This window comes from Dermacentor variabilis, chromosome 2 (assembly GCF_050947875.1).
Source record: "Dermacentor variabilis isolate Ectoservices chromosome 2, ASM5094787v1, whole genome shotgun sequence".
In the NCBI taxonomy this organism is placed as follows: Eukaryota; Metazoa; Arthropoda; class Arachnida; order Ixodida; family Ixodidae; genus Dermacentor; species Dermacentor variabilis.
The window spans coordinates 71730244-71757332 of record NC_134569.1 but is presented as its reverse complement, the minus strand read 5'-3'; the positions used below and the strand labels follow the sequence as shown (position 1 = coordinate 71757332).

General features: G+C 46.9%; 1 protein-coding gene across 3 annotated transcripts in view; it reads right to left on the bottom strand.

Annotated features, from left to right (window-relative positions):
* Positions 1-27089, bottom strand: part of LOC142572077 (A disintegrin and metalloproteinase with thrombospondin motifs 7-like) — a 135148-nt gene that overhangs the window by 13604 nt on the left and 94455 nt on the right. For all 3 annotated transcript variants that reach the window (XM_075680900.1, XM_075680901.1, XM_075680902.1), the window contains 2 exons: positions 4367-4690; positions 1487-1666 (listed from right to left, as the gene is read on the bottom strand). In XM_075680900.1, coding sequence (XP_075537015.1) covers positions 1487-1666; positions 4367-4690 — 504 coding nt within the window. The remainder of the gene's footprint in view (positions 1-1486; positions 1667-4366; positions 4691-27089) is intronic.

Sequence of the window (27089 nt, the reverse complement as noted above, 5' to 3'; positions counted from 1 at the left end):
AGCTGCAGGAGCCCAGCCGTGCTCATGGTCTCCATTAAACCCAGCGCCGTCTTGTAAGCCCGTCTGATCAGCGTGTTGATCTTGGTCCTGTCAGTGACGTGCCAGTTGAGGTAGGCCGCAACGTAGGCGATGTGACTGATCACGAACGACTGGACAAGGCGCACGAGACTGTCTTCCCGCATGCCCACCCATCGTGTAGAGACTCGGTGTACGAGCCGGATGGCGTCCATTGCCTTGGTGGTAAGCTTGTTGATGGTCCCGCCGTTGCGGCCGCTCTTGTTGAGCAGCAGGCCCAGGACCCTGATCTTGGGAACTTCGGGGATGCCTTGCCCCTATGCAGTCACAATCTTGATGTGGTCACACTCCCGAAGGGCAGCGCGCTTCCGTCCCGGTCGAAGCGGTGTGAGGACGAACAGCTCGGATTTGGCGGGCGAGCACATTAGGCCTGTGCCGTCAAGGTGCTGCTCGATGGCGGTAACCGCCGCTTGCAGCTGTTGCTCGATGCTGGCGTCGGTGCCGTCGGCCGCCGGTCCCCGCTACTGCCCTCGCTACCCCGATCATGACGAGGTTAAAGAGCATATATATCTAGGGAAAATTAGGAGCATGGTATGGATGAGGTGTGGGATATTTCCTAATCGGTGGATTAAATGCACGTTTGCCTATACAATACGTATGCAAGTCGTCCAAAGCGTTATTAGTCTGTTTTGCGCGCAGTGTAAGACTACGTTCGCATAATTACAACAGCAACTGAAGCCATATGTTGCGCACATAATGGGAACAATACGCCAAGTTCGTGTGCCATTGTAAATACGTGTTGATCAAATACAGCGTTAAAAAGAATTGTAATCAAGTGTTCGAAAGTATCATGCTACTATAAGCAAGGTTCCCCAATGTATCAAGAGAACGTTGTGTTTCAGATATATTATGCATTGAAGGAATAGCCAGCGTTTTAAGTGCAATGTGTCGCGTAGCTTTAAGCTTCATGGCTTATTGAGAAGCGTTACGAATAATTATTGAACCCTAATCTTTTTTCTTCTTACTTTTTCATGCGTGTTATATTAGTTTCGGCCTGATGTCTTCACAGAACTAAAAGCGGCAGCCTTTAGTTCTGTGGGTCTTCTTCTTCTTCTTCATCATCATCATCATAATCAGCAGCAGCAGCAGCAGCAGCCTGGCTACGCCCACTGCAGGGCAAAGGCCTCTCCCATACTTCTCCAACTACCCCGGTCATGTGCTAATTGTGGCCATGTTGTCCCTGCAAACGTCTTAATCTCATCCGGCCATCTAACTTTCTGCCGCCCCCTGCTACGCTTCCCTTCTCTTGGAATCCAGTCCGTAACCATTAATGACCATCGGTTATCTTCCCTCCTCTCCTTTGTATTTATATATTTCTTAAATAAACAACCGATTCTTACTACCACTCGTTCTCTCTTTTTTCTGTATTTGTCGCGCCACTAAAAAGCTGTTTGTTAGAAGGGAATCTTACCCTTGACCAATCCGACGTTTGCCACGGCACGCACGGGTCGATGTTGCACGTGGACTCTTCCGGGGGCTTTAGGTGCTGCGTGTGGAGATAGCAGGACTTCTGGGGAACCTCCTTCTGCGTCACCTTGTCCACGCACTTGACTCGCCGGTGCCGCTCCCCGCCGCCGCACACGCGAGAGCACTGCGTGCATGCAGGTGAGGCAGACACACACTTACCGGAGTTACGAGAACCCGCGCTGTGCAAGAGAACTGTTTTTATTTTTATTTTTAGAAGCTGGTGACCGAAATTAAGGAGCGGCCCGACGTACAAAAGAACGCAGGAAGAGTAGAAAAAGTACAGTGAAGCAGCGCGATGGGGACAAGTGGAAAATAATCTAAAAGGTGTTCGGGTTCTGCGCATGCACAATGCCGCTGACGCTAGAACGACCTATTTATTAATATGCATTATTATATATTACTGTATTACTTCTAGTCCTGAGATGATTGTTGTAACTGCCATTTTCGCCTAGATTTTTCTTCTCCAAGTCCTTTCTTTCTTTATCTATCTATCTATCTATCTATCTATCTATCTATCTATCTATCTATCTATCTATCTATCTATCTATCTATCTATCTATCTATCTATCTATCTAACTGCTATATGTTATATAAGCGCATCCACTTCACCTAACTGTATAATTTCTTGGCGCGCTAATGAGCGTTCGTTATTACCGTACGTTCCTATTTTATGTATACATGGTTGCCTACGTGTCTTTCAACGTTTTTTATTTTTTTTTAAATATCATGTTAGTTAATTGTCATGTGGAAACATGCATTTGTATTCCTAAGCTCGGCGTCCTTGTTTATATTACTGTCCTTGGACACTTGCTTTTCCTTTCCTTATTTCTCTTCTTTTTTCCGAGTTAACTGTTCTGCCTAGATACTCTTTAACTGTGTTCTATGCTTCAATCCTGCGCATGGATGTAGATGAATATATAGTGTAATGTCCGACTGCCACGCTCTCGAATGAGAGTAGCAGTTTCGTAAATAAATAAATAAATAAATAAATAAATAAAATTTGACCATACGCACCGCCCTGATTTATTTATAGCATCTCATAATCGCAAACAACGAAATCAGCTATATGAACAATGCAAGACGCGGACATTCCCTTACACGAGTGTGGCAATTCTAACGGAACAAGCGAAACGCCGCTTAAGAAACAATATAGACGTTTCAACGCTGCAACTACAAATCGTCATCGCTTATGCAAGGATGACTGTACGCGTCTTCCGAAACGTGTCTAGACAATCGATTGAAATCGGGAATGTCTTTCCGTTCTTCTTAGCAAAGTGTTTACGCTCAGTTCATAGCGGTGTTGCGAGAGAGAACACCATCTCTCCGCGCCACCGTAAGGGGTAAAAGTGCTATTTACTGTCGCGGTGGTCCGAAGCTAATGGCACTTTGCTGAAGACCGAACACCAATGTCACTGACCTCGCCTACCACAGCAACAGCCGCGAAAAGCGCGCATCCCATAATGTTAGTGATTACGGGTTTAACAGCCATCATTGATGAAGAGCGAATGCATGCAGGATGTGTCACGGCACGCTTCGTCGAACTGTTGCTCTCAGTTCAGCAGACGGGTCGCGGGCGCTATTAGACGCAATTTGTGTCTTTGGTAGGAAAAAGAAATATTCTGGGGTTTTACGTGCCAGAACCACGCTCTCATTATGAGACACGCCTTAGCGATGACTTGACCCCATGGGGTTTTTTAACGTGCACCTATGTTTGTAAATGTACACAAGCCCCCCCACCCCCCCCCCACCCCCCCGTCGAAATGCGGCCGTCGCGGCATGCATCGAATTCGCGACTTCGCGCTGAGCTGCCGCGGCGGGTTTCTTTGTGGCGAATAATCATTATATTATAGTTAATGGACTACCGTGATAAAATTGCGGTGGAAAATAAGCAGGTTACTCCGTGCATTTCTCTCGGTTCTACAGCATAAACGAAGTATTTCATTAATTAAGATAGATGAGAACAGTTGCATTAAAGATGATGATAATGAAGATAAGGATGCCACGACGGAGAGTTCCAATTAGCGTGCAACTGCTTTCCACTGTGTTTGGTTTAGGGTGTGCTAGTTTAATAGTATATGCAACGAGGCTCGATGGAGGCAAGTCTGCATGAAAGTGAGAACTCTGGGCAGCGAAGGGTATGCGCGGACAAACTAAGCGCCACACACAGGACAGAGGTCGCCCTCCGCAGTTAGCAAGACATCCCGTACAAGTGTGGTAGTACACAAACACATATTGAAGTCGTCATCATAGCGTTATTTGTAACACTGGACGGCAGAAAACGTTCAGCGACTGCTTGGCACGGCGCACGCTCCTTTTCGCTGGACCTCAGAACGACTTCCATCATTTAGATGTACAGGGAATGGCGTGTGTGTATATATAGGAAACGCGACTTATATATAATCACCGGTGCTTTTAACGCAGCTGGAATTTAACAAGTAAACAGCTTCTCTTATGAGTCGCTCGTCAACTGCCGAGAAATGTTAATGACCGCCACTCACAAAGAAGATGTGAATTTTTAGTAGTACATTTCCTGTTATTGAATCAAGCATCAATATATGATATAGTCTTAACTAGCAAATTGTATTCATTTCGGCCTTCCTCAATACATATACGGTGCACTTCCTGCTCCTGGAAAAATAAGAAAATAAACAAAAAGGACGAAGAAGAAAACGGTATCTTGCATTAGACACACACAAAAAAAAGTAGGAAAAGAAAGAAGAACGGTATTTCGTACATGACATCAGCCAAAAGCGAAAAGCTTTGTTCGGTGCCCCTTTATAGGCTAACGAAAATTTCAAAAGTATGCGAAGACGGCGGGGCTCACCTTAGACCACTTCGAGGCCCGCCAGGCGTACCGAGCGTCCTCTAGGACCACCACTTTGCGTGGCACCGGAAGGTCCAAGATCTGGGGCAGGCCCGATATGCCGGACAGGTTCCAGAAATCGCCAGGCGCGTCGCCCAGAGGTATGTCGAGCACGGTGTTGGACTGAATGTCTACTACGCTCGCGGTGGGCCGAGGAGGGACGTCCCTCGATCTTGAATCGCAGCCGGTGTCGTTGCTGGCTTCGTTGCTGCAAGGTGCGGAATCGGTCACAACCGGCAGCTCCGTGGTCGCGCAGAGGTCAGGCCTGTCCGGTCCGCACACCTCCTGATGAGGAGAGGGAAAGACGGAGCGAACCGCGAACAACGGTCAGGGGAAGCTGTCGTGACAAGCCACACGTGGTCGAAGCTGCAACCGCATGGAAGCGTTATTCTGACGCATTCGCGCCGGAAACACGCGTTTTAAACAGAGCGCGCCGAAAATGTCACCCCGCGTAATGACAACGCTGCGATCAATCATGGAAGAAATGTGTTCAGCCTGTCTGTCACGTACGGTGATAACGACGTGCAAGGCGAGTTCAACTCTGTCTGCAGCGTGAGGCACTGCGCCGCGCGGAAGCTGCGTCGGTAAGAGGCTCCATGTGATTGCTGCTTAATGACGACACGGGGAAAGCAACTACGAAACTATTAGGGAGTTATAGCACGTGCGGCGCACCGGCTTTCGGTGTATGTACACCCACTTCTTTGCAGATGCGCGGATCGCCACGTCCTATATGACCAAGCGAGTTCTCGCTTACCTAATCTATTTACTTCCAACGTCCCGAAGGACGCGGTACCACCTGTTTCCCTTCCACCTCTCTCCCCGCCCCAACAACAACAATTTGAGAGAGTGAAAAAGAAAAGTGCAGCAAACTTCAGTGTTTGCTTCTGGCCCGGCTTATTTACTGCGACAACAGCAGGGTCTCACCATATACTCAAAATTGAACAAGTTCTTGTGTTTTAGGAGCCAAAGAGGGCGGGGGGGAGCAGATTAGCCAGTGTAGACTGGCTGGCTACCCTGAGCTGGGCTAACGGGGAAAGGGAATTAAATGAGATAGAAGGAAGCACGTTAAAAAAGTAAAGGCTGTCCGTGATGGTATCCCTCGCACGGCAATACCACTGTCAAGAACCGACGAAGGGTTTCGCGCTCGTTCCCAATAGTGGCGCATTGGAACTCGACAGCATTCACAAATACTCGTCTTCATAGTTTGGGTCCTTATCTACAGCTCCATCACGCCAGTGCTACCGCGAACTGATGAAACGCTTCTGTGCCTCGGCGGGGCCTTCACAAACGCCCATTTATTTCACATCGCAATGGCCGACAACCCGACATGCGACGTCTGTCGCTGTGATGAGAGAATTGCGCATCTTCTTTCTGAATGTCCTCGTTTCAGCGCGCCTAGGAGATAACCTTAAAAATTAAATTAGGGGTTTTACGTGCCAAAACCACGATCTGATTATGAGGCACGCCGTAGTGGGGGACTCCGGAAATTTGGATCACCTGGGGGTACTTTAACGTTGATCTAAATGTAAGTGCCACGGGTGTTTTCGCATTTCGCCCCAATCGAAATGCGGCCGCCGTGGCCGGGATTCAATCTCGCGACTTCGTGCTTAGCAGCCCAACACCATAGCCACTAAGCAACCGCGGTGGGTGGAGACAGCTAGCTTTCAACCGCAATATATAGACTCGACAATTACCCTTTGTCGAAGACCAGAATCCTCGGGCACTGTAGTAGAGAGCGTTCTCAAAACAGAAGGAGTGGAACATGTTGTCGCGCTTTTGAGTGGGCTTTAGTGACAGAATATGAGAAGTGTCGCTCGCCACATAGCAACCATGAAATTTTTTTTTTCTTTCACGAGCCAGAACCACGATATGATTATAAGGCGCACCGTAGTGAGGGACTCCGGATTAATTTTGTCCGCTTGGGGTTCTTTAACATGCACCCAATGCACGGTACACAGGTACTTTTGCATTTCGCCCACATCGAAGTCCGGTCTCCGCCGCCGTGACTCGATCCCTCGGGCTTACAGCAGCGCTGGGTGGATGGATGCTATGAGCGTCCCCTTGGAAACAGGGCGGCGGGGTGCGCCGCCTAGCACTTCTGACTTTTACGTGCCAAAACCACGATTTGATTATGAGGCACGCCGTACTGAGGGGCTCCGGATTAATTTTCACCACTAGGGGATCTTTAACGTGCTCCGAATACACGGGACACCTTGTTTTTGCATTTCGCCCCCACCGAAATGCGGCTGCAGCGGCCGGGATTTCATCCAGCGACCTCGTGCGGAGCAGCACAACACTATAACCGCTAAGCCACCGCGGCGGGTTTAGCCTAGTGTCTTATCTATCTTTACTTTTTTACGGAAAAATATATTCCCAGCATGTAACTTTCTGAGCCACTATTGGGAATGTTGTTTTTGTCCTCTACCGTTGTTTGTGTTCTTACTACTTTTCTACCACCACGCTTCCAATCGCCTTTTAGTAAGCTCTACTGCGGACATGTTTACTTCCCCCCCCCCCCCCGCTATTTACTTCCCCTGTGCGGGGGCGAACCTCAACACTTAAAGACGCCTAGCACGACACTTCAGCGGTGGGAGGTACAGCTGACCGGCGATACCCTGGCGGGCCAAGAGGCGCTCGTCCAGCAAGTTCCTTGAGCATTCATGGCCAGTGGGGTCCTGGAATGAGGGTACCACCCACTCAACCTCAAGAACAAGGACCTCGATGGTTGAAATAAAATGTCTCTTTCTCCCCCTTTCCCTGGACCCCTAGCGCAACGCCAATCCACTACGCCATCACGGCAGCTATACCATCTACTACTCAAAAAACAACCACTTCTATGCGCACAACGTCGTCTTCGTCCGGTACAGCATACTGCCTGCCGCGGCCTCTGAAATGCTTGCACAGAGGTACGTCTGCGTGACGCAGAAAACCACGCACAATTTACCAAGCGCTGGTGTCGCTCACGATGACTCAGTATAGAGCGCGCATGGCTCCCAACCTATAGTTTCGAGCCGCAGCAAAAGGAAACGATAACTAAACCCCAAGTATTATAAAGTTATATTCTCCATCAACGTTCATAGAGAGACCGTTAGAGTACCATCAGCGCAATAACGTGGCCACTCAACCCGAACCAGTACTATACGCAGTGATTGAATTGTACAGCCTCTCGGATTTTTTAATAAGATCGCGCGAGCGTCGACTACTGAGCGGCCTTTCAGCGCCGTATGACGGCGAGAAGCAGCCAGATAGACGATAGTACGCACATGCGCGCAAATCGCAGTCGAGTGCGAGCGTCGTTTGCTAGGCAGTCCAAGCTTTAAGAGGACACACGCCCTCCCCGGGTTATCTGCGCTGCCTGCTTTAAAAAAAAAAGAACTAAAGAAAGAAAAAAATCAGTGTAAAGCGGAACACGTGTACGACTGAAATGTGTCATCTGCACGAGATGCGTTTTATGTATTTTTTTCGTATACTGTTGGACCCACGCATGTGTCATGATATTGAAAAAGTAAAAATAGAGTTTATTAGCATGCATACGACGGTCCGTTAACGACGGGTACCCCACGGAGGCAAGGCTTGTACAGTCGTGAAGTGGGCAGCGTTAGCGTATACGACGCTCCCACTGGAAAAGTGCTCACACCGCTTGCCGATCACACCGCTTGCCCGCAGTCACAAGGCGCTGATACTGCTGACATTGCGCGCGGCTGACGCTCGCGTGATGTTATTAAAAAAAAAAAAAAAATCCGGGAGGCCGCGCCCCCGTTGCCCACCGCGCAGCCACGAATGACAGTATAGCCGCCGTGACGGATGGTTCCGACACTCGACAGTTGATGGCGAATTGTGCAACAAAACGCTGAAACGAGACGCGATGAAATATAAGATCCCGACAAAGTAACACGCAAAGCTAAATCGCACAGCTCGACATACGCGCGCTTACCTGCCGCCAACGGCCAACGCCTGTCGCCGGACGCAGCCAGCGCAAATGCCTTCGAATCCAGTTCGCGCGCGGTCGCGGCAGCCAGAGATGAAGCACACGATTGCGTACAGACAGAGCAGTGACCGCCTAGACACTCGCTTATCGGAGCTGACATCGCGGCTGTTATCGTTGGGAGCGTACTGTAAGCACGCGACGCTTCGACTGTTTCAGGATTACCTGGCACCACTCTTAGCAGAGCGGCTAGACGGGAAGCGCGATACGGCGAGAAACGTGGGAGACGTGCTACAAACAGCATTGATCGGCAAATTTGCTTCTCTTATCCGACAGCGACGTTCATTTCAATCCCCGCGGGTAATCGAAAAACGTGAGCTGGAAACGTGAACGCGTTGACTGCGCAATGTTTTTGTCGCCCATCGTTGCTCTTTCTTTCTTTCTTTCTTTATATATACCACGACGCAAAAGCTCAGAGGGATAACCGAGGAATCATACGGTGCCGTGGTTTCCAATTAGATGATCGGCATCGCTTCATAATGTTGTGCACTGTATGCCGCGTATCGCGTCGCGATGGAGACTACGTATTTCCGATGTAAGCGATGAAGACAGTTTTCTGGCAGCTCCTTAAAAGCGCCAGTACCTGCAGTGTATACTTTTCCTTTTCTTTTCTTCTTACGTTTTTGTTGGACATGCCACCTGCTGGCTAGCTATAGCATCGATGCTACGTCCGGTCGCTGCCAGACACACAATGACGCCAACCATGGAGGCCGTGTTCACCTCCAAACTTCCGAGACGAACTTTCGTAAACGGTCGTTCGACATCGTAACACGACTGAACTGTACCGCATGAGATCCGCATGAGATTCTGGCGGAACGCCCGCTCCAGCATGGGCTGCTCCCCTAGAGTACTACACACCTACATGGTGCTGTCCACCGCAAGTGCGTCAGCCTGTGCGCAGCGTCTAATTAATAAATCACAAAGCGAAAAGAAAAATAACGAGAAACAGAATTTCACGTCTAGCACACGTATGTCGAGTTGTAGGACGTCGTGCAATATTCACACGAGGTCTCGTCAGGTTTTAGAAGCCTCCAAGTTGCGGGGCGAAGCGTGTGTATACGTGTTAGCTCACCTGGCCGCCCCGCAATGCGCGGAAGAGAGCGTTTAATATTTTCCGAGTTCTCGCTCGCTGCTTACACGGACATCCGAAACGCCATCACGCGGCTTCGCGAGACGATTTATGGTTCGCGTCTAATATACTGTATGTACTAAGGCCGAGGTTTTTTACGACGCCTAGCCCCATAAATGTTTGCGTTTCTTCGTGCGAAGATGCTTCCACTGAACCCGCGCCTTTGCCGGAAACTCAATAAATAATTTACAACGCTCTCTTATATCTCTCCTAGAACACAGCTGCTCTTTTTTTTTTTTGTTACCGCAATGAAAATATCCACCACGCAATGGCTTAGCTGGATCTATACGAAAGTGAGAAATAATTTAACAGCGACTATATGGCTTCGCTAAAGGATTACACTAAACGGATAAACAGAGATGGTCCCTGTCCGAGCCATAAATGTGGTGGTTAGAGCCCCATCGTGGGTTTAACCGATACCTTCATCCTCGTTTCACAACCGCCCAACTCCGTCATGTTTTATTTACTCATTTGTTTAGATATTTATTTATTTTATTTACATGATACTGCAGATCTTTTTGGTCGAAGCAGGAAGGGCAAATTCAAAGAACAAATGCATTGTACAAACAGCAATTTACATACATGTTAAGATGCATGCATGTAGATATAGAACACTTCCAAATACATTTCTTCATTTCTCTCCTTCGTTCTTCCTTTTTTGCGCTACATTTTGTCTAATTTGGAACAGAAGAAGTCATGCAAAGAAGCGTCGTTCATACCCGCAAATTAAAGAAGGTTTAGTAGTAGCCGATGTAGAATCAAAATAAATGTTGCGAGACCGTGGGTGAGGACGCGAACTACCCTCTTTCGGGCAGAGGCTCTCTCCCGTTTTGTCAACCAATACCCGAGAGTGACATTCCCCTCCTCTGCCTACTCCCACATCGGACCCGCCATTTTTGTCACAGTCACCGCCCCGCGAACCACGTATACTTGTTCTTTCTTTCGTTCTTCTTTTGCTGCGCAGCGCATTTTCTGGGGCGGTGAGAGAGAGAGAGAGAGAGAGAGAGAGAGATGCAAATGAGAGAAAGGCAAGGAGGTTAACCAGAGTTGAAACATCCGGTTTGCTACCCTGCACTATGGGAAGGGAAAGGGGAAGTAACGACGGAAAGAACAGCGGGAACAAAAAGAAAAAAGTGAAAAATAAAAAAAGGGACGGGATGGGATCATTATAGCCTTACTAATAGGCCACTGCCAAGTAAAAAGGTCAACAAAGCCTTGGCTGACTTTTGGTGCGACGACAGTTCATGTCTCCTGAGGTGGTCTTACGGCTCGTTCCTGCTTCTGCTGGCTATTTGTGCACTGCAGGCGCCATGCTTGTGACGTCATCTCACTGCCGGGCCGAGAGGTTGCTTCGAGAAGAAGGGCACGCGGGCTTTTGCCTGAATTTACAGCTTTTGTTTCTTCTTTTTTATTTTCTTTTTCGGCGTACATCAGTATATCAGGGGCGCAGCCAAGAGGGGGGGAGGGGGGGGCAGGGCTTACTGGGGCTTCCTCCCATCCGAAATGTTTTCGTGCTGTCATGCACCACCGACCAAAAGAACCCCCGGCGCCGAAAATCCTTCTGGATTTTTTCTTTTTCACGACTTAAAAAAAATTTTCAGCGCGAACATTGCGAACTCAGGCTGGATTTTGTGGCAACACCCATGCACCGGGAGTCACATGACGCAAGGAGCCCCGTCCGAGCACAAAGTTTCAAGGGCGTTTTGATGGCGAGCGGGCTCGTCGCGGCATCTCGCGGAGGCCGCGGAATCTACGGAGCGCATGAATTTCAATTCCGAAATTGTATGGGTATAAAGTTCTCATAAACTTTTGATGCGAAAGGTGCACTGATATTTCCAAAGTCGTGCTTTAGATTTTCAATTCCGGAACTTTGTAGGTTTAATGTTCTTATAAACAATTGACGCCAAAGGTGCATTGACTTTTCTAAAGCCGTGCGTCGGACCACACAACGGGACAAGCCAAATCAATAGACAAGTTGACAAAGCACGCAGCGAGGCCCAATGAGACGAAGCGTTCTAGTGGTTCATTTGTGCCGTCATGTCACAGAAAAGAACGTCGTCATTTTTTTCACCTGCGCCAAAGCATCCATGTCAAGACACTAAAGTTAATTAATTTATAGGGTTTTACGTGCCAAAACCACTTCCTGATTATGAGGCACGCCGTAGTGGAGGACTCCGGAAATTTTGACCACCTGGGGTTCTTTAACGTGCGCCTAAATCTAAGTACACGGGTGTTTTCGCATTTCGCCCCCATCGAAATGCGGCCGCCGTGGCCGGGATTCGATCCCGCGACCTCGTGCTCAGCAGCCCAACACCATAGCCACTGAGCAACCACGGCGGGTGACACTAAAGTTAAGAAGGTAACTACGTGTTCTTATTTATTTTTTCTACTTTGACTTTTATTCCCGAGGACACATAAAGCCTCTTTAATTTTCTTGTGATCGCTACCCGCGGGCTGCCAGAGCAAGCCAGAGCGCATGCGTTTTTTCCTCGTGCTGCCCCGACCACCGCGCGGCGCACTGCGGTGCGGGTTCGTTTTTCTCTGGACGAGTGGATTCTGTCCAGGTAGTTTTGGACGCTTCCTGGCTAGCAGACGAGAAAAAGAAACAATGCTCGCTCGCTGCCATCACTTTGGGGACTCGACTGATTGCAACACGTTCGCTCAAGGGCGTCAACTTCACTTCGATGTTATCCCAACCTCTCCGGAAAGTATTTTGTCTCGCTGGTGTAGGATACCAAGCAGTATGCGTATGGTTCTCTGTTGGCCAAGCGTCTCACGTTTTCTTCGATATTCCTTCGGTAGCCACATTAGGTGCCCAAAGTAGGCATTCGATTGTGGCCAACATGCTTTCCTTCGCGTTCTTTTTTTTTTTTCATTTCGGTGCCTCCACCCCACAAATGGAAAAGACTGTTGCGGCGCAGTGAATTGTCGCATGGTGAAAGCTCGATTTTGTTACTTCTTCTTTTGCAGTAAGTAATGGTCCACTGGACTCTTTAGTCGCCGGATACTCTAATTATATTATTGCAATAGCAATTATATGGACACTCCAGGCGCATTCCTGCCGTCACCGTCATGTTCCGTATAAATTTCAAGGGCGATAACATCGTCACCGCGGACGATGTGGGAGGGGCGGGGGAGGGTTGAGCCGACGGTGGTGCCTCAGTCTTGTGTGCGCAAGGGAGAAATGCGGGCTGGAAGCGCGCTGCCTTCCGTCGCGCGCGATGCATCGGGGAGAAGGGAGGTGGCTGGTGGGCTCGGTATTCTGTCATCTGTGATTGCGCTACATGTTTATTTGCCTTGTTTGACGCATTATATACAGTTACTTTTGCTTAGATACGTAGATTTATTGGAGACTTACACGTATATTTAAATATCTTGTTGCGAGGTTTCGTGTATACACGTTTCCAGTGACAGTTTTTACAGCAAAAGCTGCATATGACTAACCTTGCGTAGTTTTTCTTTCGGCGTCCGGCAACAGAAACGGACTTAGCGATTTCTAACAAATTCATACACAATGGGTTTCATTGTTTGCTTTGTGTGTGATCACATGCGGCTGCATTGCGGCGGCGCATATGTCAAAATGCGGAACAGATTAGAACGCTCGCCATGAAAAATAGCGTGACGCCAAGGTTATCGCAGTATATAAGCAGATAAGTATCGGTGCTAAAAATAGCTGCGTTATCGATGCGGCGGACACTTATAGTTCGTACACCCGAAGAACAACGTGCGTACGAGGAGCGCCGGAAGGAACAGCAACGAGAATGTAAACGGCGCCGGCGCGGAACGACCACCGACGAAGAACATTCCCGCGATGCTGAACGAAAACGACAGTCGTAAGCCCGGCAACCATTCCACTCTGTGAACATGGAATGGCAGCGAAAGCACGTTGCTTTTCGTTTGAGGGCTTGGATTGTCGTCAGCTTTCGCTGCCATTCCATCTTCACAGAGTGGAATGATTGTCATTTTTTGCCCTTTATCAAGTGTACCTTTGCATTTGTATATTGCACTTTATATTCGCATTTCTCACGTGGATTTTGCACAACTCCCTATATCTATATGTGCTCTCTGTTGCAACTGCAATTTCGGTGCAATTACTGTTGCATTTGGAGGTGATCCCACCGTTGGCAACCAGTTGTAAGAGTTGAGGAGGACTTTGGGATGAAAACTTGGAGGCTTATTTACATTATTTACAGTGAGACGACCAAGAAATTAACAGTCATAAAGTCATTACGGGCCGGCAGCAACTCGGACGCTGCGGCCCGTGGCAAGAAGCTCGAAAGAGATGAATGAAGGAATGCTCTCTTGCTGCTCCCGGTCTCTGGCTTTTAAGCCCTTCGGTGTCTCGAAGTCACGTCACGTTCGGCCAATCGGCGAGCCCGCTCATGTGACGCCATTTTCGGCCAATCGGCGAGCCCGCTCAGGTGTCTTCATTTTGGGCCAATGGTAGACGCCCGTGCGATTGTGTCACACCCGGCAGAGAGGGTCGGCTCCTTGGTCCCCAAATGTTCGAGTGCTTACTTCTCTCTGCGGTCTTACCTTCCCGGTCTGCAACTACCGTGACAAAGGCGGACGGGGGGGGTTGCTGCCAGGGCTTCACGGTGCATTACACCCGTCTTGCCTCTTGGACCCACGTTACCTGGAACAGTGCCAGGCTCTCGCTTCACTTTCGGGAAGAGTCAAGCAGTGAATAGTTCCAGATGCGGAGTACGAGGTAGGGGCCGCCAACTTGCTTGCACGTGCCGCGCCTCGGGAATGTGGTATACGTGCTTCTGCGCTCCTTAATCAGCTGTGGCGCGATTCGATGTGGTCTGGTGAACTCGAAGGAGGCTCAGGAAAAGGTCCCGTATCTAACATTACTTACACGATACGACCGGTGACAGCTGCTCCTGCGCAATACATCGGAACGAAGGACAGCGTCACTCAGATTTTTCCTTGGCCGTTGCATACGTACAAGAATGTAAACAAGGTTCTTGAATGACGAAGTTTCATTAAGATATTTGTCCTCAACTTGTTCATTTCATGGCCTTTACGTTTTTCATGTCAGCGACATGCACTGCTTTGCCGGTTTCGAACTGATATAGTTCTAAAGTTCGTGTGATATTTTCTTTACTTATTGAATAGACAAAAAAACATGGAAGCATTGATATCAGTTATTTCTGGCACAATTTTTGGGACACACATATTCTTTTAGGAAAAAATACATATTTTACTTCTTTTGACAGTGCGTAGCGTTCAAGAATTCGTTTTCTGCATTTTTGGCAATGGCAATGCAGTCATTATTCATACATTTGATATTTCGACATTGTGCATTGTGCACATGCGACGCAGCGTAAATGTTGACACGAGCTTCTCGGGTCGTCTTTCCTTTGTGCCACACTCCTGTCATACTGTGTCGCTGAAAATCCGCAGAAATCATTCTGAACCACAATCAGGCAGGCCCTCCCAGTGGCTCATATCTTGTCTTGCATTCTTTACAAACGTACTCCTTGGAATTTTGAGAATGACAGCCCATAAACATAATGTCATGAAACAAAACACCGACAGCGCATGCCTTTTATGTTTTTGTGACATGGCCACGTGTCAACCACGTCCCCATGCGGCCGGCGACAGCGGCGTGCTGGACATCAGCAGCGGGAAAGTCGAAGAAAGAGGCAAAGAAAGCTTCGCTTTAAAATACCGCTGACCACACTGTAACTGTCTATAGCTACATTTTTTGACACCTGAACGGCGGTCAGCAGTGATAATGCGGTTGAATGGGGGAGGGAAGGGATAGGAAGAGAAGACAGACTGGGACGCAGGAAGTTGTTCGCTCAATGTACAGTTGGCAATAAATAAATAAATAAATAAATAAATAAATAAATAATGCGACTAAGTGAACATGAAAAACCATAGTTCTCTTGTTCTGTGCCTTCGTTCTTTTTTTTTTTGCCACTATGCCTGTTTTTGAGAGCGTCTGAATGACCTACGAATGGCTTGGTGAAATACATGTGCCCAGTCGTCTACGCATGCCCCAACAATGAAAAAGCCATCATTTGAAATGCGGAAGTAATCGCTGCTGTATATATCATACACAAAGTGATATCGGTCACTGAAGCGATTTCTAAATGCAACTTTTCAACTCAACGACAGGCTATTTCTCAGATATCTGCAATTGGGAAACTTCTTCCTGATAGTGGAGCCATTCAGTCTCAATATTAGCAGTTCAATAACATTTACTGCCTTCCTTTGCTTGACTCGCGGGCCGCAAAAGAAACAACGAATTGCCACACATTTAAGAATTATTAAGACGACTCCTGCATTTCTTGAGGGCGGTATAAAAGAGGTCAGTCCTTTGTAACAACACAGAAGAAGAAAGCAGCAAAACGTTGATCTCGGCGGTAATAAAGAATGGCGAAATCGAAGAAAAAGTACTTTCCGGCCTATAATATAGGGAACAAGTTATAGATACCGAAGCAATTCGAACAAAAATATGGCGGATGGGAACATCCGTATGGAATCGTATCTGAAAATAATTACGGGAGTCATAAACAAGTTAGTTTCCTTTAAAGCAAGAAAAAATATTATTCTGAGCAACTGCACTGCTGCTCAGAGCATTTCGTTTCCAATGCACAGCGCGCGCCATTTGACTTCGGCCGTTCGAGCCGGCAGGATTTTCTGACTGCTTAGGACACGCTGACACATTGGTCCGGATGGACCAATTCGTTTCCGTTGTGTTACTTTCGTTTGTTTAATTTGTTTCTTTACAGAGAAGGCTGTACGTAGCTACCCTCCGGGGCGATGGTTGATGTCCGTGTACGCGTCGCGTCGACGCACAAGAAATTTCCGTCTGAAGTTTCTGGCGAATGCACTGTGGCTCTCAACCCAATCTTGGAAACTCAACCAATCTTGGAAAAAATCATACTGAAACTGGCCGCTAAGACCGACTCTATCACTACACCGACTTTCATTTACTCGTCTTAGTTAATTCGCAGTGAAGTAGTAAACGCTACAGAATTCCCGTCTACCACGCGGCGGTACTTGCACACGTCACGACTTCATAAAAGAATCAGAATTAAGATGTATTCATTGTCTGTGTCTTTCAACAACAATAATAATGTTCCATCTATATGTTCCATCTGTATAGCACATTCTTTTGCAAACGGCGCGAATAACGGGACACAGAAAGATGCACACGACACAGCGCCTGCGTCGTGTTGCCTCTTTATGTGTCCCGTTATTGGCGCTGTTTGCAAAAGAATGTGTTCGTAGCAACAAACCCGGCTAGCCACTATTCTGAAGTCTATATAACGTATACTGTGAATTCATTCTACGCTGAAAAGGTAAAATTGCGCGGGTACCTCTTCACCATTGGCCAGGGCGCGAAAGGCATATATATTAATAAAGCTTGCGTAATACGCACGAAAAGCAGTTAGTGTATATATTGTCACCATCATCATATTATGTCAACTGCTAGACAAAGGCCTCTCCCAGCTATCTCCAATTAGCCCTGTCTTGTGCCTGCTGACCCGATATGCCATGTGTCCGAGCTCACGTTAGCCAAGCTATTAAAGAAAAAAAAAAGCCCGGTGCCAGATAAGACCTACGGCGTACGGTCTCCAGAATAAAATCGTGTCTTGCACCGTGCCCTTTATATCATTCTTTTTTTTTCTTTGAACAGCTTGGCTGACGTTAGCTGGGACTGACGTCAGCTGGCATTGACGTCAGCTGGGATTGAAGTTATCTGACGTTAGCTGGTTGTAGTAGGGTAAGTTACTAATACTGCTCAAGTAAACTTCGTTCTATGCTGTGCCTTTAAGTTCTACTACGTACAAAATGTCAGCTGCACTAGTTTGCTCTCGAATACGCTCCGCCACCCCCCATTCCCCTCTATTATTAACGTTAAACATTTACTTTTTCGCTCCGTCGCTCTTTGCGCGGTTCTTGGCTTCTCAATTTCTTCGTTACCCAACAATGAGGCCTGAGATTGATGACATGAAGTGCCATTACGAATGTGATCAATTATGACCATTGCTGCACTGCATGTCATGCTCTGCACATTCGTTGTTAGGCAACGTTACCGAGCGGCCGTTAGACTGGCTGCTCAACTTACGCATTTCCAGCGAAGCCTGGGATGAAGAGCCGATTTCCGTAAGCTTTTCTTTTCTTTCGTAAGTGCTCTGCAATTGGGCGACCGCCTTCGCTAATAATATGTACAGCGTCAGAATTGGCTGGAATTTTCTCTTAAGAACAATTATAACGTAAGATGTTCTTGCGAATATGCGCCGAGGTCTTTTGTGAACGACATACGCCCGACCATATACCTGTTGCTAGTTGAATGGCTGCGTCGATCCTGGCCACGGGTTTTCTACATACCTTAAAGACGGGCGTACAAGCACGCGCAAACACGGAAATTGTACATTTTTGCTGCCTCTTTATCGGGCAGGAATCTACAGTTTCTAGATACATATGCCACAGAGTAAATATCCTGATGCAAACGTCTCCCATTCCTTGTTTATACGGCACGCTAGACAGTACGACAAAAAATGAAATTAAAAAAAAGGGGGGATGTGCAAGGACGCCTGTAGCTTTCTGGCTTCCGCAAGTGCTGCTTGCGCGTGAGAAAAAGTAAATGCCAAGATAACTATAGTATTTTCGCTTTGAGGAGCCGTTTGAGGAGCCAAAATTGCAAGACGCAACGCTAATAATAGGACGCAGTGAAAATTGGAAGAAATGTTTGACAAAATGATACTTCGGTGAAAACTGTCCTGAAACTTTGTAACTATACTGCTTACTATACTACTTTAGGCACCCTGAAGGCACGCTCTCCACACCTCGCGCGAAACGTTGTGAAGTGTTTGAGCTGCGGTTGCGCTGTGCCCAGGTAAGTTGGTCCTCCGTGATCTGCAGCATAGTTCACTGATCGATTGACCGATTGTGTGTGCACGTTTCATACATACGTACAAGGCTACATTTTGGCCACCCCGGATTCTTTAACGCGTGCCGAAAATTCCGGTGCTCGGGCGCTTTCTCATTACGGCCCAATCCAACTACAGCCGCCGCCTCGTCCCCGCGACCCGCGACGCCGTGCTCTGCCAGCAAGAGAACGCCGCAGCGCCGCTTAGTCACCGGGGCGGGTGGAACAGTAAAGCGCGCAACAGCGGATGTGCTCGCGCATTAGGTTCGCGAAACAAAGACAACGAAAGGACGAAAACGCCCGCGGCTTCTGAGAACAGCTCACCGGTGTCTGTTAGCGCGGCGCGACAGCGCGGTCAGTACACGGCTCGCACGCGGGTCGATGGGCACAGGTCGACTGCGCGTCGACCCAAGGCCACGCGCGCGCACCTAGCTAGCTAGACAGGGCTGCTGCCGCCGCCGCCCAGGGTCTTTCCCAAGGAATCTCTCTACTGCGCGGGCGTTCGCCGTCACGCACGCGGAACGCAGAGACGAGCGCTTCGCGTGACCCGCCGTCTTTTGTAGTCGGCGGCGGCGTGCGGACAGCAGGGAGGAGGAGGGATTGCTGTTGCGAACGCCACCTGACGCCGCCGTTCACCGCAGGATCTGCGGCACGCGGGCACGCACGCGCCCGCAGCACTGCCCGCTGTGCTCACAGGCCGTATTGCCGCCTGTTGCGCACGCGATAGGGACGCATACACGTACACGGGGCGGGTACGTGCGGGCCTCTTAGATTGCGGCGAGACTGCTCACTGCTGCAGAGCAGGCCAGTGCGTCGCGAAACGAACCTCTTTCCATCGCACGCAAAGGCAACCTACGGCGTAAACCCTTCGCTCGGATGCCGGGTTCCTTCCTGCTTCACACAGTTGCCACGCGATTCACAATATGTGCGTCTTGCGTTTCTATCGTTCACGCGGCTATAGACCAAACCAGCTCGGCCAGGAGTTATTAAAGGCGCGCCTCCCTATTCTTCCCTTTTTTCCATTTCACCTCGATCCGCTTTCCCCCAATGCCCTTCCCGGCGACGCGGCACTTGACTCCCGTTTTGAACGTGTCCGTGCATCGACTTTGTATTATGCGTGTATCGGTAGCAATAGCTTTTTCTCGCAACACGTAGAACAGTGCAGAGGGATGGTCAAAGGGAGAACTGCGTTTTTGTTTGGTGTTCTGGAATTTATTGCTCTGTACTTAGCCCTTTTCTCCCCTTTTTGACGATGGGTCATACATACGTGTAAGATGTGAGCCTGGCGGTTGTTTTAATCTCCCTAACGCGTAGAGGCAGTGCTGCAACTTCTTCGTGGACTAGCACACTTGGTGGAGTTGGATGTATGGATGGATGGATGGATGGATGGATGGATGGAAGAAGGGGGTGGTAACCAGTAACATTAAGCTCGTTATATTTTTCCCTTCGCCGCAAATATTCACACCCCATGCTAAAAAACACGTTCTTTAGCTGTATTAGTAAATAGCCCCAGCAGAGACCCAAGAAGGTCAATTTTATTGAAAGAGGTTTTATAAGCCAGAAAAGGACGAAAGACGAAAGACGGGTGGCGACTCGGTGTCAAAATTCCCGCGCCATCTCGTCGTGACGTCATAGAATTTGACGACGTGTTCTCGGGACCAGGTACTTTTTTGACTACCTGAACTACCACCTACCTACCTAGATGGACTACCTTTCACCTAGATGGACTACCTTTCAATATAAATTGGAGGAAGACAGAAATTAGCAAATATCGAGAAACTTCAGAGAGCCAGAACGGCCCAAATACGAAAAAAAATATTTTAAATTTGTGCGGTCACACTGACGTGCCGGCCTTGGAGCTCCCGCGCGAAAAAAAACTAACAATGAAACTAAGTTTTATTATTACTTAAAGCACGCACTACAAACACGGACAAAGAAGAGATAATGCAGATAATAATGCAGATGTATCGACTCGCCCAGCTAGCTACCGTACTACAATGAAACTATGACCTTCATTTTCCGTTCTAATAATGGGTTAACCTTTCTTTTTTTAGGTTAACGAAAATAGAGCATTCAAAGAATATTTTATCAGAATTCAGAATTTCTCTTTAGTGTCCTATTAAGGTTTATGGTTGGTATTAACTACAATATATTTAAGTACATTATTGCCCTAAATAAGTAACCTCTGTTTGTTGTTTATTTCGTGTGTACCCAATCTTTAGAATACCAATCCTCCGGCGGTCTTTTACTAATCCCCGTCGACCCCCCGCCCCCTATCGAGGTTCCATTTACCTTTTCCCTAGCATCTTTAAAACAAATGCGCTGGGAACGATAATGGCTTCCTCATTAAGCTCTGGATGGACACTGCTGCCTGGAAACAAAAGATGTTCAATGGTTTCTTAGATATTTCTTGACGTTAAGCATGTGTATAGCCGTTATCGGCAATTTTTCACCTGTGTTCTGCATTCTCAGACATCCTGATTGCAGTTCCTGGGCAGTGCATTACTGGCTTCGAACAGTAATGCGCTGCCTTTTGGATTTGCTTTTCTACTGAAACGCTCCCATTATATTCTCAAGATACTTCAAACGTATGTATGTATGTATGTATGTATGTATGTATGTATGTATGTATGTATGTATGTATGTATGTATGTATGTATGTGTGTGTGTGTGTGTGTGTGTGTGTGTGTGTGTGTGTGTGTGTGTGTGTGTGTGTGTGTGTGTGTGTGTGTGTGTGTGTGTGTGTGTGTGTGTGTGTGTGTATGTATGTATGTATGTATGTATGTATGTATGTATGTATGTATGTATGTATGTATGCTTTTGCGTATCCAAATTATTCAACGCGTGTGTTTCCGGAAACCAATCTGCATCGCTCGCGTAGCCTAAAGTAAATTAACGATAGTTTAGTCTCCAAGTATCTAAGCCTCGTAGTCAGCGGCTGCTATATTACCTTAGATTTTCTCACACACGCAGGTATCATATCCCTGTGCCCTCAGTCGCTGTAAATCAACCACTCGCTTCATTTCAACATTCAGTACCAAAGAGAATCGGACGAGCCACCGTGCGTTATTACGCAGGTTATCTCAAGCAGTGCGCTGGAAGCTCCGTAAGGTCAACGGACACTCAATTACGACAGGAGGAAATATCATTTGTGATAGGAAACTAGAAGTAAAACAACCGGGCCACAGGGAAATGTCAAGCTCAAGCATTTGCCTTGAAATGCGGTACAGTAAACAACTCAAAATCATGCCGAGACTGATGCGTAAAGAGAGACAACCGAACGAAGAAAAACTCAAGTACTGCGGTTTGCTTTCGAGAGCTTCTTGCATATTACACAAAAGTTGCGGAAAAGTGTCACTTGACCAAGAACAGCACTATTGTGCCCTATTTGTTCTCTACACGGGCACCTGCGCACTTAATAATAATAATAATAATAATAATAATAATAATAATAATAATAATAATAATAATAATAATAATAATAATAATAATAATTCAATAATGAGCCATTCCACTCTGTGCAGGTGCATTTCCAGCGAAGATGTTTAGCGCACAACACCGGTGAAACAGAATTTTGAACAAAGGCACGAACACGTTTATTGTGTTGGTCGGTGGTCATTGTGACGAAAGGTACACTTATATATATATCCCCTGCGTTAAGAGAGTGATGAGCCATTGCACTTCTTGCTTGCTCAGGGGGATACAGTCATTGCTGATGATAGTTTTCGTTGACGCAGAACAAGAATGCACGGAAGCCTAGACATAAACAGCTTCGCTATAGTATTAATGATAATAACAATAATTTTATTGTCATCTTGAGTTTATACATAGAAATATCGGGTCCGTCAAAGCCACAGAAAGGCGTACGCGACAGCAGCCCACAACGTCGGCAAATGACAAAAAAATTTCGCCGACCATTAGGACACTTCCTTATGCGAAATGAGACCTAAGCGCGCCTTCTATGTGACTGTCCACGTTACAATGTGACAAGAAAAGTGCTCGTGACCGCGCTCAAAAAACTGGACAATCGCCCCTTCACAGAAGAGAAAGTTCCAGGACACTGGTCCAGGCGGGTTTCGGTACTCAAGGCCTTAAGGCCTTTGCTGAAATTTTTAAGGGCCTGTGAATTGTGCGACCGCCTTTGACTATTGTTGCGCGTAACATCGCGTTACTACGTGGATTTTCTCGTTTTTTTATTCGTTTTTTTCTCTCTTTACCCCTTTCCCCAGCACAGGGTACCCAGCCGGAATTTACACTGCCTAACCTCCCTGTCTTTCCTTCCCTTTTGTCTCTCTCTCTTGAGCGCAGCTCTATTGTCGCATCATTTCGCGATATATCGAGGCATCGTACCAATCACTGCACCGACTGGCGGACCCGCGACGTTATACAGAGGCCGGTCACACACTTTCCACTACCCGGCAACTGCAGCTTTTGCAACCGTAATCTTCACTGGGAAACGCTTGCAGCCAATTCTGTGCGGGAAAACGAGGTTTCTGGTTCTTTTTTTTGCTTTCCCCCGGACGCGGTGACGACGATGATGATTTATTATAATTCCCTTTGAAACGGGACGGTGACAAATAGTCACCTAGTCTGCTTGATTTAATCAGCTATGCTAAAAGTTTTTTATCAAGCATTTTTGTACACGTGGCTCTAATCTTTTCCTTTCCCTTCAAAATCTACCTTGTACCGTTACCAATGCCTGTAACGAATCCGGTCAAATCAGTTTCTCGCCTGCTTGTTTCCCACCAATACTCCAAACGTCTCTTGCTCATCTCGACTGCTGACCGGTTTATGCTTCCGTCCACTTTCAATCCAAAGCGCTTTTGGAAGGTGTACGTTACCTACGGTTCTCACTGGGCGAACCTCTTCGCATTCCATTAGGATGTGCTGAATGGTTTCCGGATTTTTGCTGCAGCATAGACATGCCTCACGTAGTTCCCAACATTTGCTCCGGTTTGTTTTTGTCCTTAGGCAACCGGCTCGAGCCTCAAATAGCAAAGCACTGTTTTTTTTTATGTGTGTTGTCGTACAGAACTTTCCTTCTAATTTCTTTCTTCGCATTCTTGTAAATCTCCATGGTCATTTCTGTTTCCATTCTTTGCATTCATTTAACTGTCTCTATTTCTCTCACTTCCTTCCTGATGACTCCTGGTTGTCTATATACAGTTTCAATTACCTTGTACTCGGTCGCCAGCCTTCTTGACCTCTTCTTCCATTCTATGTCCATGTTTTTCAAGTGCAGATACTCGTGCACTTTAACTGCCCACTTATTTCCATCCATGTTCCTGATTCTTCCTGCAAAACTAATTTTGCTCTGTGTATCTCTGGCTTCAAAGGAGGCCCAACCCATGTCAACATGCACTGCCTCATTTATGGTTTTACCGTGGGTTCCCAAAGCCAACAGGCCTACCCATCTTTGGTTAACTTCCAACGCCGACGAGGTATCCGATTTTAAGGATAAAATGGCATTTGCGAACGTTAGCGCTGGCACCATTACTCTTTTCCAGACTTGTCCCCACAGTGTTCTGTGCTTCATTACTGCAGCATTCCGCTAACAATTTACTTTCAGATTCTCTTGGTGGGTGCTTGAGTAAGTCTCTCCTTCGTTTATGTATACGCCGAGGTATTTATATTGCGTGACCATGGGTATGACTTGCTGTTGAATTGACACCGCGTAATTGCTCGTCTCTTCCCATTAAAGGTCATATTTCCCGATTTCACTGTGCTAAACTTGAGGCCTAGATTTGCCGCCGCGTTGCCACAGATATTAGCAAGTGTCTGTAAGTCGCTTTTAATTGTCCGCTAGTAGCACTATATCGTCCGCATATGTTAGTCCAGGGAGCTTCTATTGTACTATTTCTCCATTACGCATGTAAGATAAACCACATCCTAATTCGCTGTTTTTCAGTCGTCTTTCTATGCCCTTAATACAAAGCGACTGAATGCGCGCACGTGAGCGCGATCTGGTGGTACTTGAAGGTGGCTTCCTCCGCTTTCCTCCTCGAGCTCACTTAGCTATTGCAGTCTTCTGCTTTGCTTCTCACCATTTCGCCATACTCTCCTTCTCCGCGTTCCGCCTGTTGCTCTCACTGTAGCCTCCTCCTTCGCACTCTCTTCGCTATCGCCTTCTTTCATTCTCCGTTGCGCTTCGCGCTCGCTCGGCTACGCCGACGCTCAACGCTGGAACTGGCGCCTAAGAGCTGCGCTCGACAATTCTAAGGAACATTGAAAAGGATTGAAATCACTCGTCACTGCCCAGTGAACGAGATAGAAACAGAAAACTGTGTGATAATATAACAGAGAAATGAGGTAACAGTCAACAAACAAAAAGACAGCATTACGCGAGTCAAATATGGTTTAACATGTTCCGTAGGGTACGCGCTTGAGGTCGCAGTGAGTGTGTCGTCTGGGACTTCATCGAAAATTTGGGGAACATTAGCACACCTTCTAGCTTTGCCATATCTTGTAGCGTAATGGGGCACAATGAAACGAGTACCTTTTCGGAGTGATCGAGGCGCAGTGTAGGCATGCCTGAAATCGGAGTTACAAAAATGGCGCTTGTCCGTGCTTGTCCAGTGTGTTTCCTTCTTCGTCCGTTGTCGTTTGCGCGGTTACATTATGAATCCAAATTAAAAAAAGGCAGGCAAAGAATTGGAAACAAATCTACACTTTTCGCCGAGAATTGTAAGCGAAGCTTTTCAGAATACTCTTTAAAATGGCATCGATTCTGCACTGCAAACGAACTCCCGGAAATGCAAACACGGTTATACCCTACCTCAAAACACTGTACGCGATCGAGTGCATGACCGTTCTATTAACGTACATCGGCAGAAAATATTTTATATTAAATAGTAAACACGCAACACTCCTGAGTCTAGTACAGATGTACGTTAAATGGCTGTACCAGGAAAGGTCACTATCAATAAATAATCCGAGGTACATTATGGAGTCTACACACTCATTGGAAAGCAATTACATAAATGTTTGTTGTGTGAGTGCATGCAAAAAAAAAAAAAGCGGCGCCGTATTAACTGCTGCTTTTAGCGGATTTCTGAAACATACCACTTTAGTTTTCGTTGAACTGACTGTAAGACCGTTATCTTCAAACCCTTCCATTGCATCGCACACATTCTCCTGTAGCAAACTAATCGCTTTCACGTAAGATATATGTTTGGCTAGTAGCACCGCGTCATCTTCGTACAGAAAAAAGTATATAGTTAGATACGGATCATACAGAAATCATTCATAAGTACATTAAAAAGCAAAGGTGACAAAAGTGGCCCTTGTGGAACGCCAGTTCTCAATTCAAGCTTGCGGCTGATCGGCGTTTCATTGTGCAAGGCAACAAATTGTGAGCAATCACGAAGACATTTCTTTTAAAGAAATCATAGAACAGTCCTCTGAAACCCAGTAGGCGCAGCTTCTCAAGAAGACTATTGTGGCTAACCATGTCGAAAGCCTTCGATATATCCAAAAATAAAGCAAACGCAAACATATTCTGTTCGAAAGCAGAATACAGCTTCTGCGATCTGAGACTGGCGATCTGCGATAACTGAAAACTTCTGCTTCTCTCAGATTTGCGACAGTGCGGGCAGCATCGATACAGGCCCATAACTTTCAACGTTACCTCTCTTTCCGCCTTTATGCAGTGGCCTGGCAATCACAGTTTCCAGTTCAGATGGCAAAGAAGCGATTTCTAGAAATCCGTTAAGCATAAAAAGAAGAATAGCGGAAACTGCACTGAATTACGTTGAAGAAAATAAACTAAGACTCTATCTATGCCGGCTGGGTTGTTCTGTATGAAACTAAACATTATATATATATATATATATATATATATATATATATATATATATATATATATATATATATATATATATATATATATATATATATATATATATATATATATATATATATATATAGCAAGCTCAGACATCATCGGAGGCAGAGCCGCGGACGCCACTATGGCTTTGTTCAGTGTACATTGGCCTATTGGTATCGGAATGGCAGCTACATGGGCGACGTACTGATTAAAAGCAACTGCCGCACGCGCCGAATCAGACGGAAAAGCATCGGTCACGGAAGAGGTTGGACCTTTTTCTTTCCACGAAATTTAATAATAATAATAATAATAATAATAATAATAATAATAATAATAATAATAATAATAATAATAATAATAATTGCATCATTTACATAGTACAAGCTCCTTTATGGAGGTTCCATCGAAGTGTAATTTTCCGCTAAGGTTCCAGATTCCAACCAAGAGCACTGTTCACCAGTGGTCGCATCTACTGGCGTGACAAACACCGTCGCGCAAGCATTAGTGCAAATTGAATGGACTTAAAAAAAGAACAGAGCCCTCATCGACGCGACTCTGTGCTGACGTCAAGAGACCTGTTTGCGACCGCTACTTGGAGGACGCACGTGACACTATTGCCAAGTACTGGTCGGTGTTTCCGATTATTGTTGAAGCCGAATAAGTGCATGGCTACACATGGATGAAAGAACAAGCTAACAGAGAACAAACCCATGAGAACGAACTATAAGAACGGCGTCATGCTGCTGAGTACGAGGTCGCGAGGTCGATACCCAGCCGCGACATCGGCATAGAATAGGAAAGGAATGAAAAAAAAACGCTCGTCTACATATATTTTGCAGCAAGTTCAAGAAG